The sequence below is a fragment of the Monodelphis domestica genome, chromosome 1 (assembly GCF_027887165.1).
Source record: "Monodelphis domestica isolate mMonDom1 chromosome 1, mMonDom1.pri, whole genome shotgun sequence".
NCBI lineage: Eukaryota > Metazoa > Chordata > Mammalia > Didelphimorphia > Didelphidae > Monodelphis > Monodelphis domestica.
This window is the reverse complement of record NC_077227.1, coordinates 409,739,309-409,754,770: the sequence shown is the minus strand read 5'-3', so window position 1 is coordinate 409,754,770 and position 15,462 is coordinate 409,739,309. Positions and strand designations below refer to the sequence as shown.

Sequence of the window (15,462 nt, the reverse complement as noted above, 5' to 3'; positions counted from 1 at the left end):
CTTGATAATTATCCCATCTACAGTACCACACTCCTCAGAGTTTTATGGAAAATATACCTAAACATTGTTCCTGTTCCTTGGGGGAACCCTGAAACCAACCTATCAAACTAATTTTCCAAAGATTTAGATTTAGATCTTAAGTCATTGCTCCATATGTGGAGTAATTTGGTACTGGGTTTTGTGGTTGTGTAATTTTTTCTAACCACAGGTACGCAAATGATAAGCAAAATATTCAAGCCATAAAGAAAGGTAGGCTTATTGTAGGGGGGACAGTCCCACTACAAAACCAGGTCCCTGGTCAAGACCAGAGGACCCCAAGCACTGTGAGGGACCTTCCTTTATACCCCCCCAAATTAGACAGCTTTTATACCAATATAAAAATAGTACAAAATAGTCATACCCCTCAAAGAATAGAGACACCCAGAAGCAATATTCATTGGTTAAGTCAGCTAGGATGCACTCCTTATTTGCCCATAGATTAGGTCAACTAGAATTCACTCCTTATTTGTCTATAGGTTAGGTCAATTAGGAAGCACCCCTTATTTGGTCAAATAAATCTTTTGACTATGACTTAAGAATCACTTGATGGAAAGGGGGGAAGCAGTGGTACCTGGGCTAAGAACCAAAGGTCAGGCATCCTGACGTATTAATGGATCACAAGCCAGGGTGCCTGACATAACAACTTTGAAGGGTGGGGCTGGCACTAAGGCCTATGCAAAAGCAGTTATTCCCTTAATCCAAAACCTTAATACTTATAATATTCACAAAGCCTGCTAAATTAGTGACTTATGCTATCTTAGAATTACAATGATTATCTCAAGACTACTGATAACATTAAAATCTAATCTTCCTATAAGGGGATAGAGAGATTTTCTCTCACATTATCCCTCCTCTGATCCAAAGAAAACTGCCAGCAAACAGTTTTCTGCTGGATCATCACAATCTACATAAATTGGGGGCACTGAATAGAACGATATTGTGAATGGGTACAACTTAAGTAAAGGTACATCATCAAATCACCTTAAGTACAATAACAGAAAGTAGTAAATGTTCCAGAAAAATGAAAGCTACTGATTTTACAGTCTAGGAGCAAAACAGGTTGAAGGATGCCTGAGGTTAGACACATGTCCAGTGTGTGAGCAAAAGATAAAGTTCATTACAGTATAGATACAAGCTAGCTGAGAAAAGTCCATTCCAAGGGCTGAAGATGAAAGAGTTGTTTGCCGTTGCCAGCTGAGGTGTTCCATGCACGGCTTTAGCATCCTAAAAAGTACAAGTATCTTACAGGCAGAGTAATATTAAACAACAATATTAGGAGGCAGATAACTCCTGCACTGAGTCCCAGTTCACTTCCTGCAGATGCTTTGCATTCTCTGGGGTTCCATGTTTGAACAGAGCCATATCATCCTCCACTATTGTGGATCCAGTATTAAACAATACAGGTAGTTGAAAAAAGATTTCATGTCTGAAGAACAATCTATAAGATATGCTTAGAAGCGAGCTAACATTTAGAGTAATACAACAGATTATAATTATGAGAATTTAAAAAAATGATTAGGACCCATTTAAGAATGAATTACAATAAGCCACCACTATTAAACCATGTGACTGTCCATAGAGATGGGCTCCACCTATATGTAATACCCTCATTTATATGAGTGTGTTGTGCTATTTGCAAAGTATCATTTAGTAATTTTTATAATTCTCCAATATCATTAATGATAACAATGAGACACATATGTGACCAGTATAATTGATTAATTATAATTATGATATAATTAATTATAATTGATTAATTAAATGAGCACAGGCTCATTTCATACCCATATGAACAGAAATTCACCTTGAAGCTGGTTACAGAGCACTAGATGTATATAATAGAAGCTGTTATATTATGAGCCAATCCCTCAAATTAAAAGAATGATTTCCTTATAGAATCTATGACTGGTGTAATTCTGATTTTTGGAACCAATTCCTAAAAATTCATACACAGGGCTACTTCCATGTGCTGCTATTGGATTAGTACTTTCCTAAATAGATCTCTTGTTTCTATGTCCTCATGCAATTAAATATCTTGTAAAGTGGACCTTACCAAACCTTCTGTATGATTTTGCATGGTTAGAGTAAGGATTACTTCACAGGTGCCATCCCAATGTGAGGGAAGAGAGGAAAAAGCTTGACCAACAAAGTTAAAAAATTGTCCAAGGATTGCCAATCCACAGGATTATTGTTTGTGTTGTTGTAATTGACAGTTACAAAAGCAAAATTATTTCCTCTTCTTCTTGAGATATGTGTAACAGCACAGCTTAAGGGAGTCAAACTGCTTTCAGGAGGGACTTCAAAACTAAAACCTAAGTTAATGTAGAAATGAATGTAAACTTTAAAATTGACCTGAATGTTGGCTACTATGTAGGAATAGATTCTCCAGAGCTCACAGAGCCTACCACTCATCTCTGTGAACTTTGTCTGTAACCTCATAAAGTGACTAGAAAGTGTCCTCTCATTCTATGTGTTTGTTATTCTTATGACTAAAGTGATGACTGTGTAACATTATGAGCTGGTAGAGTTTAGCCACCAAATCACACCATGACAGGGTGAGATTGAACACCACCAATGAATGCTGTCCAAAGTCTGAACCATCTATTTTAATATGGAATGTATATCTATAATATAATCCATGATAGCATCTAGGAAATGTGCACATTTGGATGTTCAGAAGCTCAGAATGACAGACAAGATCTAGGTAACAGAGACTTTCTTAAGTGTGGGAGGACTAGGAATTGATTTCATTGGATCTGCTCTAGATTTCATGTCCTGATAAGTATATTCATTTTCATGATTTCATTTACTATCAGTTTTTCCAGTTTCAGTATCTAAAACACTTTGAGTTTACAATATGTTCCTGATTCCCTATTGATAGTGTGTAATTAGAATTTTGTACCCTAGGACTCCATTTCCCAGAATTCCTCTTTTGTCTCCACTACATGTCCTTATGTTTTGTAGATAAAAGTTTCCGTAATTCCGCCCTCTCTTCTCTTCTCCTGCTATCAAGGCCTGGAAAAGTTCTTTTTACTCAGCATTTTTCTATTTCCTCAACTTCAAGTGATTATTAATAAATCTTATAAAATATAATACTTGGAATTATTGGATATTAATTTTAATCTTACAATAGTCTATAATTCACAAAAGGATTCTCTTGGATCTGTAGGTACTATATTCTGAACTGCCAATCTATTATAGGGATTTAGAATAGTTTTATCCTAGTCAGTGTAGCAATGGAAAATTCCCTAAAAACATAGGAGAAACTATACTATACTTAACATAATTATCAGAGAAATCCATATGGAGCAAGATGTTTTACTTTTTCTAAAAGTTGGAGGAAGAATCAATTTGCTAGGTTTGATTAGGATCTCAGATCTTTTCAATTTCTTACATTAAAAATGAATTTCTAGACAAATTTTCAAATACAGACCAAAATAGTATTTCTTTTAGTACCAAAATAATTTCTGTTATAAAACAATTTCTATAAAATTCTTCTAAAATTTGTTTCTCCTATATTTTCTATAAAGTTTTTCTATAAACAATTTTTATGACATTTCTATGTTATCATATACCAAAGTTAACTTTTAAAATCTATATTTCTATGACTCAATTTTATTTCTAATTTTGTTCCAAATATTTTATTTCTGATTGTTTTTCAAAACTATAACTATAAAACTACTTCAAAACTATATTATCCCTCAAAACCAATTTTCAAACTATATCATATTATTATTATTATCCATCCTTTTAGGGATATATAGTTGTGTCATGGACTTAAACCAAAATATGAATGGTCCCATGTGCAAAAACCAGATCAGACATACTTGCAAATTTTCTTCTATATTCAAACTTCTTATTGGTACTCTGTCTTTCAAACTTTCTTATCTGTTTCTTCCTCACCTCACTTGCTTAAAAGAAAAGCCCTTTCAAACTAATTTTGAATTCTCATTCTACACTTCTCTTACCTTCTTCTACTTGCTTAGACCCTCTAGTTTTTATTACTCAATTGTATTCCAGTTTATCTACATATCATGTGCAAACAAATTTCAACTCAATTTCTGCTTCCTTTTAATTTATGTGCCTTCTTTAATTCATTAGGATCTCAAACATTCCTAGTTAGCTTTTAGAAGTAAGGAGAGTTTCCCTCCTCTTGTTAAGTTGTCAAGAATAACTAAACAATATTATAGTTATCCAATTTATAAAATCGATTTGTATAGTAAGCAATTTATAAAATTCATATGTAAAGACTCCCCTTTTGAACCATTTATTAATAAACAATAATATCCAGTAATGTTATACTGGAAAATACTTAAGTGATCCGAGGAGCCACCCCTGCCCATTTTATAGTGACTGGGATTGCCTTGTATACCAATGACCTCCAACATGAATTGCCTGGTGGGCTTGGTGATAACATTTTTAGAAAGTCTTGCCTTCAGTACTTACCCAGAATTCCTGAAATCTGATTTTCATTTTACCATTATATCTTTGCCTTCTTTATCTATATGGGTGTCTTCATAGATGATGATTGGCCATATGCCTTTGCCATCTCCAGCCTCAGTGTCCCCAGCAGCACCTCCAGCAGCTTGAAGTGCCATTGCATAAGCAGAACCTTCTTTGGCGCTGAATCAGTTCTCTTTCTCAGAAGGGCAATACATTTAGCTGCCTAGGCACTTAGATTAGGCAGAAGAGAGGCTGATCCACTGTACCCCCAAACCATGGTAGTTCCTGTTAAACTGCATTTATCTCTTCCAACTCAGGATTAGCAGGGGGTGAGGGTGGGGTGGAGTGGAGAATCCCCCAAAATAGGTGAAGATCAAGTAGGGATTTGAAGTGTTCTTTCTCTCAGTAATAATATTTTTTCATTCCCCAGCAATTTAGCAAGTCTCTGGTCTAAGAAAGCCTGAGCTTGGTGGTATAATAACTTAAGCCACTAGGCATGGGGGGAAATGCAAACTGGGCCAGGAGTGGTCATGAGTCATGCTTTTGCCACAGAAGCTGCAGTGAGTACAATTACACGGCTTCACAGTCTCCTCAAAAATTGGAACCATGCTGGTAACCAGCTGCCTCAGGTATGGAATGTATCTGTCTCCTGGTCCTGGATACTTACAGGTCCTGCTAAGGTTCATTGGGAAAAAGTCCTTTTTCCTGGTGCTTGGGATGTTTTGCATCCCTGCTGAACTAGGGGAAGCCCGGAACAAGTCATTTTTGCATTGGAGTTGGTAAATCCTTCAATAGAAATCTTGTGGAGAGTTTATGAGACTTGTAAAATTGGTGATTTAATCAGGTAAATGCAACAAATATGGAATTCAGGTTTGATAATGGTAGCTTGGAAGGCTATATAATACACCAATCAATACTGAAAAATAAGCGGCATTAACAAGGAAATCACAGTCACAGTAATAAATGGGCTTGCTGTCAGGACAAGTAGAACAACTGAGGCACAGATGGTGATTTTCCTCCTTTGGTAACAATAGAGAGTTCACTCAAACCTCTTAGGTAAGAATTCTAGGATTGAGAGGCTTTTATCCTGGTCTAACAGTGCAACATACAAATTCTCACCATTATATTTACTTATTTCATCAACAAGTTTTCATCAAGCAAATTAACATCAATCATCATAATATTGTGTGGTATAACAAATTTTCAATTTACACAATAGGTATCTTATAATGATGTTCCAGTATTAAGTAAGAGCATTTGTACCAAATAACATTAGCTAAAAGAGAGTCTTATTACAGATTATGCATTCATTATCTGCTTCTTTCCCCACACTTACAGGCTAAAGCAACTTCTCTATTTTGATTACATTTTTTAGTCTGAGTCAACTCATGTTGTTGCTTGTTTTTGTTACCAAAATTGTTCCTTTCAATATCTCTCTTTTTCTTATAATAGTATTGAGCATTATGTTCTCTTATTCTACAATAGTAACAACACTCTGTCGATCTTATTCTACAATCTTGAAGTATTTGTTGAATAGGAACTAAAACTGCTTTACTTTTCTGACTCAACTTTGCGATTACTTCCTTATTTTTCTCTTCTTAAGCAATAGATTTCCCCTACCATCCTGGGCAGTATTTCAGAAAAGTACTCCTTGATATTTTGGAGTGACTGATTTATAAGGCTACATTAGTTATTTTAGCATTTCTTTGGTTTATGTGGTCTAATCTATTCTCAGATCTTATAGGGGTCTTACTATAATTCTCTGGTTTATCTGAGAAAAACTTCATTCCTCTAATTAAGTTACCTCTAATGTTTCTCATGTCTCCTACAATATTAGAGTCCTGTAGGGGTACTTCTTTGTTGTTGGTTAAGTTTCCTGGAAAGGGAAAGTAGGCAGATACCTTCTCCTTACTCTTTCCCTTATTCTAATTCTCCTTCAGCTCAGGGAGAACAAAAGGGGCAATTATTATTCTTTCTCTGGTTGCTTTCTTTAAAAATCATAGTAGGTAATTTTTTCAACAAATCAAATATTTTCCCCACTTTTCTTATTTTTCTAAAAAGGATTTCAATTTGTCTATAGCATAAGAATTAAAAGTTCCAAATTTAGGCCAGAAGTTCTTAAATGCTTTACACCAATTAAAACAACATTCACTAGATTTATCTATACTTTTTCCTTTGCCTATTGGCTCATCTCCATTATCCTAAGCTATCAAGAATCTGTCTAGGGAAGAGTTCACTGGAATTTCTCTCCTAGTAAGCCTAGAGCCCATTTTAAGGGACATCTATCTCCCTGTCAGAGCTGCAATCCTGGAGAAGAGGAACATTAATCAATTTGGGCAGACTAGGCTACTTGTACTGCCCCAAAAACCTATTCAATGGGGGAGACCTAAGAATGTATTTTGAACCCAAAACTTAGTGAGCAGCACAGAGCTACCCCTAGAGCTTGTTACCCAAAGTTGGCTTCAAAAGGAAGAAATCCAACTTAGTGAGCAGCAAGGGGATAACTCTAGATCTCATTATGCAAAGTTGGCTTCAATAGGAGAAATCTAGTTATATTTCACCTGTGATGAGGCAGCTGTTTTTGTGAGTGAGAACAACATGGTTATCAGTAATCTGGATAAACTTCTTGAAAGAAGAGACAAGCTGGATGACCACTCTAGCTATTTTTTTCAACTTTGTGACCCACCTGACCCCAAAACCTTTTCCCAGGTACCAGTCAACAACAAAATAAAACAAAACCCAAACCCAAATTATCTGCTTAGTGCTATTTGCCCAAAAGTGAGAGTAAATCCCAGACTGGCCTTAGATTCAAAACAGAAGAACCAATCACTTTGATCAAATAATTTGTAGTCCTAGACAGATTTCAATATTGAACCATTCACAATGTTAAGCATAAATTTCACATACAGCTTGGCAAAGTTGAAAAAAGCAGAAGTTTAACTTACTGCAGTCTCCACTTAAGTTAGGCTTTAAAAGAAAAATCAGGAAGTATGGCTTATTTAAAATTTGACTATTTTGAAATTTTGAGGTTAGTAGGATTAAAGGAAAAGAGATAAGAGTACATTTCAACCTGTGATTTGAAATATGCCCACCAGCTTGGATGTGGTCTTGGGGTTCCGACTGGTGAAGTGTTTCCACTCATTGATCCCCTCCCCCCTCAACCAAAGGGATTGGGAGCAAAAAGTCTCCAAAGGTGGGCACCTAGAAAAGAACCCCTTGTTGTAGGTAGGACCCCAGAATGGCACATTGCCAATCCCACCAGAGGCAGAATTCTTGCATAATTTTTTTCTAACCATAGGTACACAAATGATAAACTAAATATCCAAACAACAAAGAAAGGTAGGTTTATTGTAGGGGAGCTGGTCCCACAACAAAGCTGGATTCTTGGTCATGACCAGAGGACCCCAAGCACTGTGAGAGACCTTCCTTCATACCCCAAAGAATTAGACAATTTTTATACCAGTACAAAAATAGTTCAAAATAGTCATACCCCTCAAAGAATAGAGACACCCAGAAGCAATATTCATTGGTTAGGTCAGCTAGGAAGCACCCCTTATTTGTCCATAGTCAACAGGGAATCACCCCTTATTTGATCAAAGAAATCTTTTGACCATGACTAAAGAATCACTTGATGCAAAGGGGAAAAGTAGTGATTCCTAGGTTGAGTGGATGGTGATGAATGGTACCAGGTTCTGAACTAAAGGTTGGGCATCTTGACATATAATGAATCACAAGTTAGGATGCCTGATACATCAACTCAAAGGGGTGAGGCTGACTCTAAGCCCTATGCTAAAGCAGTTCAAGAACTTTACTAAAATATTAAGAAAAAGGCTTTAAAAATCATTACAATTATGCTATCTTATAATTATAATTATGATTATGATTATCTCAAGATGACTGATAACATTAAAATCTAATCTTCATATAAGGGAGTGGGGTTTTTTCTCTCACAGGACAGTTTTTAGAGCCTTTGGGGAGGAGGCATCTCCTCTGTTGCCACCCTATATCCCTGGTACCAACCTCCTTTGAAGGAAGGACTGAGAAGGCTCCTCACCCAAGTGTCCCCAACTGCCCATTTTCCTGAGGCCTCTATGGTAGCTTTGTTCTAGAGACCACTGAACCTATAAGATCCCTTCATTGTAATGTGCTTAACCTCTCATTCCTTCCTCCCTTGGCTTTTCTACCAGGTGCACTCCAGATATGGATGTCATCCTTAACATCCCCCAGGAAGAAGTACTTCCCTTTTAGCCTTGGAACAGGACAGGACACCACCCTGGCTGATCATGTTTGAGACCCCTTGTTTTTCTTCCCATCATCTTTGTTCTCCATCTTGGGATTTGTATTCCTAGCTTCATGGAGGACATTATAGTCCAACTAGGGTAGTTTTCAGCAGCTTGTTGTCCCTCTGATTGTCATTTCTTTTTTACTTGATGTCACACAGTCTCAAGTTAACTAATAAAGTAAAATTTTCATTTAGGTAGTATGTTATTTTCAGCTGTTGGAGGTATGAGTTTCTGAACTGGCCAATGATCATGTATTCCTAATAGTTGTTATACTTACTCTACCTCTCTGTTGGTGGTTCTGGGCTCTCTCATCTTCTGGTCTATGAGGAGAGAGATTGGTGTCCAGGGATGAAGGGTCACCTTCATAAACTGAAGGGTGCATAATCTAGCTCTCTTTGCTGGGATGCACTATTCCATTTCAATTGGGACATAACATTTTCAATTGTAACATAAAGTGGATTTGAAGTTAAGAGATCTGGGTTCAAAAGGCAGCTTTTCTCTTTACCAGCAGTGTGACCTCGGACAAATGACTTCCCCTCAGTTTCTTCTTCATTTTTGTTTCTCCCCCAGCTTTGGAACTTCAACCTCCTCTCTAGTATGGCCATGTGCAAAATCAGTCCCTGTGGTGCCAATTGTTAGATAGACAAGGGAACAACTCAAGGAAGCCGACTCCAGCAATCAGTTTAAGATTATTATCTAAAGCTAGCAGTTCCCAAGTCTTTTCAACCTATGGTTCATATGGGAACCTTTTATGATGTCTTCTAAGTTTCAGACAGCTACCTGTCCAATCACAGTCCTTGTCTCAATGATATTTGTATGGCCATCTCCATGTAGCTATGCACACAAATACAAATAATACCAAGGTACCACTTGGAGATACTCCGGTTTTATAATCTTCATAACATGGGATGTGTTTCACTGATATACTTCTTTGTTAGAAACTTCATGCCAGTGTAAACAGAACTTGAGGGGGGACATGGAGACCTTTCTTAAAACAGATTCTTTCTTTATCCTCCAGTTAAGTTAATATTTAAAGTAATCCAGGGCCCCAAGATTGGTTCAGCTATTCCATTTATACTTTCATAGATGGTCTTAGTGAGTTAATGTGACCAAAAGAAAAGTTCATCACTTGGTGGACAACCTTTTGGTGATGTGCTTCTGACATGGGCCATTTTGGAACTTGTATTTTAAGTCTTGCCAGACCCATTAAAATCCTCTGATCATTCTTGAGGTCAGAGCACAGGATCCGTCATTTCCTACTGGGTTAGTAAAAAACAGTTATTCTTAGCATTATCATTAATATCTACAGAGTGCTTTAAGATTTATAAAATGCTTCCCTGAGGCTCATTGGCTTATAAGAGGTAGAGATAGGGTACTCCTATGCTCTCTAAGACTAAACATAGCATAGCCTTGGCTATGTGACTTCTGCACACCTAGCTTACCAGTTCTTTTAAATCACAAGATTACATTTTTCTCCTCAGCTCTGGAATACAAGTTGTACTGCCATTGACCCAATGCTGATATTGGAACTTCCCTTAATCCTCTTCATCCCTTGGCTACTTTTTTTCCTTTGGGATTTGTTAAACAAGGTAGACACATACTCAGACATACATACATCTGAACTATCTATCCTTTACAACAAAAAAAGACAGATACCTCTAATTACTTTTTCTATCTTTTATTTTTTGAGTTCCAAGTTGGCAAAGGGGAGTGAGAAAACTCAGGATGGCATGACTGCCTCCCCCTCCCCTTATATGTCTTTCTGGCTATGAAGATTAAATTTAACTGTCCCCTGATTCTAACAATGAAAATACTTAACTCTCCCCTGATTGTGAAGATTAAATTGTAACCCTTGTCTGTTTTTAGATTTAATTCCCATAAGTGTAAACACTGTACTTAAAAGTTAAGTATGGAGATTTACCCATTTTTAGATTAAGTCACCAAAGGTGCAAACACCCCATTTCACACATTAAGTGGGGAAGGTCTGTGACCCATGTGTGTGATAGTGGATGATGAATCAGAATCGACTGACTGCCTTCTGGGCAGTCCTAAAACAAAGTGTCAACTGTGATTGGTAGATGTAAAATTAGGGGAAGACACAGGAAGTGATGCAAAAGAAGCATCTTGAAAAGGAGCTGTTACTTCCTGTGAGAGTTCAGTTCTTCATTTTTTGGAAGTGGAGACTGGAGGAATTCTTCATGCTTTTGAGTTGAGGCTGGGGAAAAGGGGCAGAAGGATCTGCTGATTGAACTGACACGTGGTGAGTGAAATGCCGATTCTTAACTGTTGGTTTTTCTCTGAAGAGAGCAGCCTCAGGAAAGACTTACTCTAGAGAGAGGCTTCCCCAGGTCCTTGGCTTTGCCGGGGCTGGCTGAAACTAATTCTTCTTGCCCAGAGGGGCCAGGAGTAAATGACTTAGTGCTCAGGCTAGATATCTTACCTTACCCTCTCTCTGATTTCTTGCTTCTTTTGTAATTTCTTGCTTATTTTGTAAATAACTTGTAAATAAAATCTCTTTGGAATTAATTAAATTCCTGGTGACCACACTCTTAAATAAGTCCAACCCTTTAAAAATTAACCCCATTTCCCCCCTTACATGGTGCTCCAAATATACAATTAGAGTAATAGAATCTGCCTTAGTTTATTTTTAGCTCTTATTTAGGTTTTGGATATCAAAAGTCATGAGCAAATTTAAAATTGAATCCTTTAAACATTTTTAGGAACTTAAAAAGATAAATATATAGCTTATGTGTGTATATTACATGTGTAATCATTAAAATGGGTTTGACAAATATAAGAATTAAAAAAATTATTGGGGTCTCTGTTTATAAAAATAATTAACTTCTCAAGTAAAAATGACTAAGCAGCTTTTATTTATAACAAAATAGAGATATTAAAGTGGGAAATATAAGAAAGAGGTAGAAAAAAATCACCTAGTTACAAATACCCTAAATCCTAATCTTAATGCCTCCAGACCACAAATGAAAATCTGAAAGCGAATCTCGACAGAATCCAAAGCCCTAATCAGGAAGCTGAAATCTGAAGAGTCAGGAGACCAACAAAAGTCTTTATCAGAGCTCAAGCTGAAGAGAATATCCCACTGAAGCACCAACTGAGAGAGAGAGCCCTTGCCAAAGAGCCAAGGAAGGAATGTATTCTTCTCCTCAGTCTCACCTTTTATAGCCCCTTTTCCATGTCACTTCCTGTCTCTCTCCCACTTCATGGGAACCAATCACAGCCTCCCAATTTGCCTAGCACTGCCCAAGTTGGGACAGTGTTTGTGGCCTTTGGGGGTGTGAAATTTTTTAATTAATTAAATTAAAGGTTTCTGATTGATTACATAAAAAATAAACAAAGAGAGTTTAATTCTGTCTTCACAATTCCCCTTGTGATTCTATTGGGAGACAAGCATGTTGAAATCTCCCAGATTTACATGCCTAGTCTCCCCAGTGAACCATTTCACATAATTAGCTTTTGTCTCTAAAGATCTTTTGGCTAGAGGTGCATATGGTATTGGCAAGCTAGCAATACAATAATCATATTATTTGTGGTAGCTAGAGAAAGAACTGTTGGAGTAGAAATGCAGGAGAAAATTTATGATGTATCACTTGTTTATATGAGTATAGGATTGGGGTTTTGGTTTTAAAAGATTACTATATTACAAAAATGAATAATATGGAAATAGGTTTTGAGTGATAATACATGTATAAGCCAGTGGAATTGTTTGTTGGCTTCAGGAGTGGGGAGGGAGACAACATGAATCATGTTATAATGGTGTGTACGGTGAGATTCAGTATGTAATTCTTATAGTATTTGGCTTGTTGTAATCCCAATTCTCAAGACCCCTTAGTGTTACTATTCCTTGAACTAAAACTGCCTGCCCCCCCCCATCAAACTTCTAGTATTCCTGACCTATTTTCAAAAATATTGAGAAGAGTTTATCTGTACCCTGGGTGGAAAGCCAGACTATAAGATAAGCTGAATGAGGGAAAGTACAGTGAGTTTCAAAATTATCATTATAGTTCCAGTCTGGGAATCCCATGTTAGTCACAGGTTTTCTTGATCATGGGGGTCTTTAGGGGATACATAATGTTGAAAATCACACACTCAAGACTGTAAATGTACCCCCCCCCCCATTGGACAGAGGGGAGGAGGAGAATCTTGAGACAGGATGATTATAAAAGTCTGTGATTGTATCTAAAAGAAGAGGGGACATTTTTGCCCTGAGCAAGCCACATGGGTGGGTAGAATCCCTTTTCCTCTCCTTCCCCTCCCCTTCCTCATTCCCCTGCTGTCTGCTGTTTTCTGTGAATAAAGTCACTCTTCTCTGCCAACATCTTATCAAGTCTTCTATCTTCTCATTAAAGTGATTTCTAGGGGTACGGGCCTCCCCAAAATTCCACTCCACACAATGGAAAGAAAATTTAAAAAAATTAACAATGAAAAATATTATTGGTGGTGTTGTATGTGTGCAGGGGGAGTGTAGATATTGTTTTACCTGAACCAGTGGTTTCTTGGTGTGTGAAACTAACATAAAAATAGAGCTCCATACTGTTAAACTGGAAAAAACACACAGAACTATTAACTAGTCAGAAAAATCACTCTTTAATTATGGAGAGAAGTTTAGCACTAAATCAGGCCTCCTCACAGAGCTGTACACTCACAGAGTCCCCAGAAGCTGGCATTTCTGGTCACTGAACTCCTGGGAGGGCCTCTCAGGAAGAGGATGACTCTGAAGGACAAAAGAACTTGGGGACCTTATATACCCTTTTAGGGGAACTGAGGATGAGAGAATATAGTTGATTGACTTTACAATGGTAACAAAGAAAATTAAGAGTCTTAGACAGGAATAATAGTGAGAAGCTGATGCTTTACAGTAGACACAAAAGGGAAAGATCCAGCTAAAGGGCTAGGCTACCTTGGTAAAGGACTTTTTTTCTAAGGGGAGAAACCATTGGGACAAAAAGAGATACTTAACACTTGATGGGATTAACCATCTCTACTTAAACTACTTTAAGGTCTATTGTTAATCTAAGACTCATAAAATTGGATGTTTCCTCAGGGAGAAACTCTCCTGTGACAAGATCAAACTTGAAGTTATCACCTTGAAGCTAACTAGGCTGGGGGGAGGGGCGGTCATCATATTTCACAAGGCTACAAGTTTGCCAGTTTCTAGATTCCAAGCTGACAATACCCTCACATGTACATTAAGGTAGGACACCACTGAGTCATGTGATCAGGAGACCACATGACCATTAAGGATCCTGACTTCCTAAATGGACTGGCAGGTTTGCTTGGAGATCAGGACTATGACCTAGATGGACCAATCACAGAGCCTCAGTAGAAATGACATCATTGTCTATCTAACAGATAGGATCCAGGGGCATGTGGAGATCTTTCTCTTTTTCTCTTTGTGGGACTAGAGCTTTCCTGCTCTGCTCAATAGTCCCTGATGTTATCTGGCCCTTGGCCACTTGTGGCTGGCCTTGCCAAAGCTTGAGCTGGAAACTGAGAACTAGAGAAATGCCACACTGTTTAGAGATTTTTTGTAGTTAGCCTGACCAGGTGTTATCTCTTTTTCTCTTTCAGGCTCTCTGTCTTGCTTTTCTTTCTAGATGGAAGCTGCTCTCTGTCTCTCTTGCCAGCACTTGATCTCTAGGAAGTGAACACTTACTGGGAACTGGGTTGAGGCAGTACAACTTGGAGACTTTAATTAGATTGCTCCTGCTTTTTCTCTAGCACTTTTACTAATAAATAATTATAATCCAATATTCAGTCTCCAAGATTAATTTTAATTATAATACTGGCATAGCCATCTTGGCTTCCAGTTTGCTTGTCTCTGGAGGCACAGTCAGCTTCAGATCATGTGTGTCTCTTCCCCCCCCTCCCCACCGCCTTACCCCACACAGGGGAGGTAGGAAGCACTCCCACTGGGCTGCTGAACTGAGGGGTGGAGATGTGAAAAAATGTCATTAGGCACTGTGGAGAGGGGGATGGGAGCAGCTCCACCTGAGTCTCTCTGCCTTTCTAGTAATGAACTCTGGGGGTGGGGGATGGAGGGAAAAGGTGGCTGAGTGCTCACAGAGAGCTCTCTGTGTGCCATCTTTGGCACTCATGCCATTAGTTCACCATCACTTCTCTATCCATTTCATTTGTTGACTACTCATGCCATGATTTTTTTTTTTAGGTAACATAGTAGGTCAATGGAGTCAACTCCCATTGATAGGTTCTAGCTAGTTAAGTGATGAAGTACAGTGAGCGCTTTTGAGGTATTCTTCTATTAGCCGAATTAAATATTTAATTATTACAAGAATAACAGCAGCAAAAATATTAGGCAATGAGTATTTTACAAGACCATCCACCAATTGAGGGATTTCAGATAGAAAATGAGAGAGTGCCCATGTAGCACTATTTTCTGCTGTGAACTTTATATTTACTCCACCCTGCTTAGTCTAACAAAACAGGAATGTCTATATCCCTACTTAAGGATTAAGTATTGAGACGGATGGCCTATGACAGACATGTGCTAGCAAATGACAAATCAGAAACAACTGACAGACCCCTGGGCTGTCCTAAGTCAAGCTTACTATTGGTACATGTGAGATGCAGGAAAATGATGTAAAAATGGTCTATATATTTTGTGTCACTTCCTCTCTTGGGCTCTTTTCATGGAGAGGTGGCTCTGGTGGCAGCGTGC

The 15,462-nt window shown here is 37.8% G+C and overlaps 1 protein-coding gene across 5 annotated transcripts in view; it reads left to right on the top strand.

The window, feature by feature from the left end:
- The window catches only part of C1H20orf96 (chromosome 1 C20orf96 homolog), a 30,774-nt gene extending 16,244 nt beyond the window's left edge, over positions 1-14,530 (top strand). For 2 of the 5 annotated variants that reach the window (XM_016428577.2, XM_016428578.2), the window contains one exon: positions 14,355-14,527. In XM_016428577.2, the coding sequence (XP_016284063.2) occupies positions 14,355-14,424 (70 nt within the window). In that variant the 3' untranslated portion in view covers positions 14,425-14,527. Of the gene's footprint in view, positions 1-8,669; positions 8,959-11,739; positions 13,100-14,354 lie in introns of those variants that run through there. The other 3 variants (XM_056811980.1, XM_007474480.3, XM_007474478.3) reach the window with 3 other exon arrangements.
- Positions 14,531-15,462: the final 932 nt, after the last annotated feature.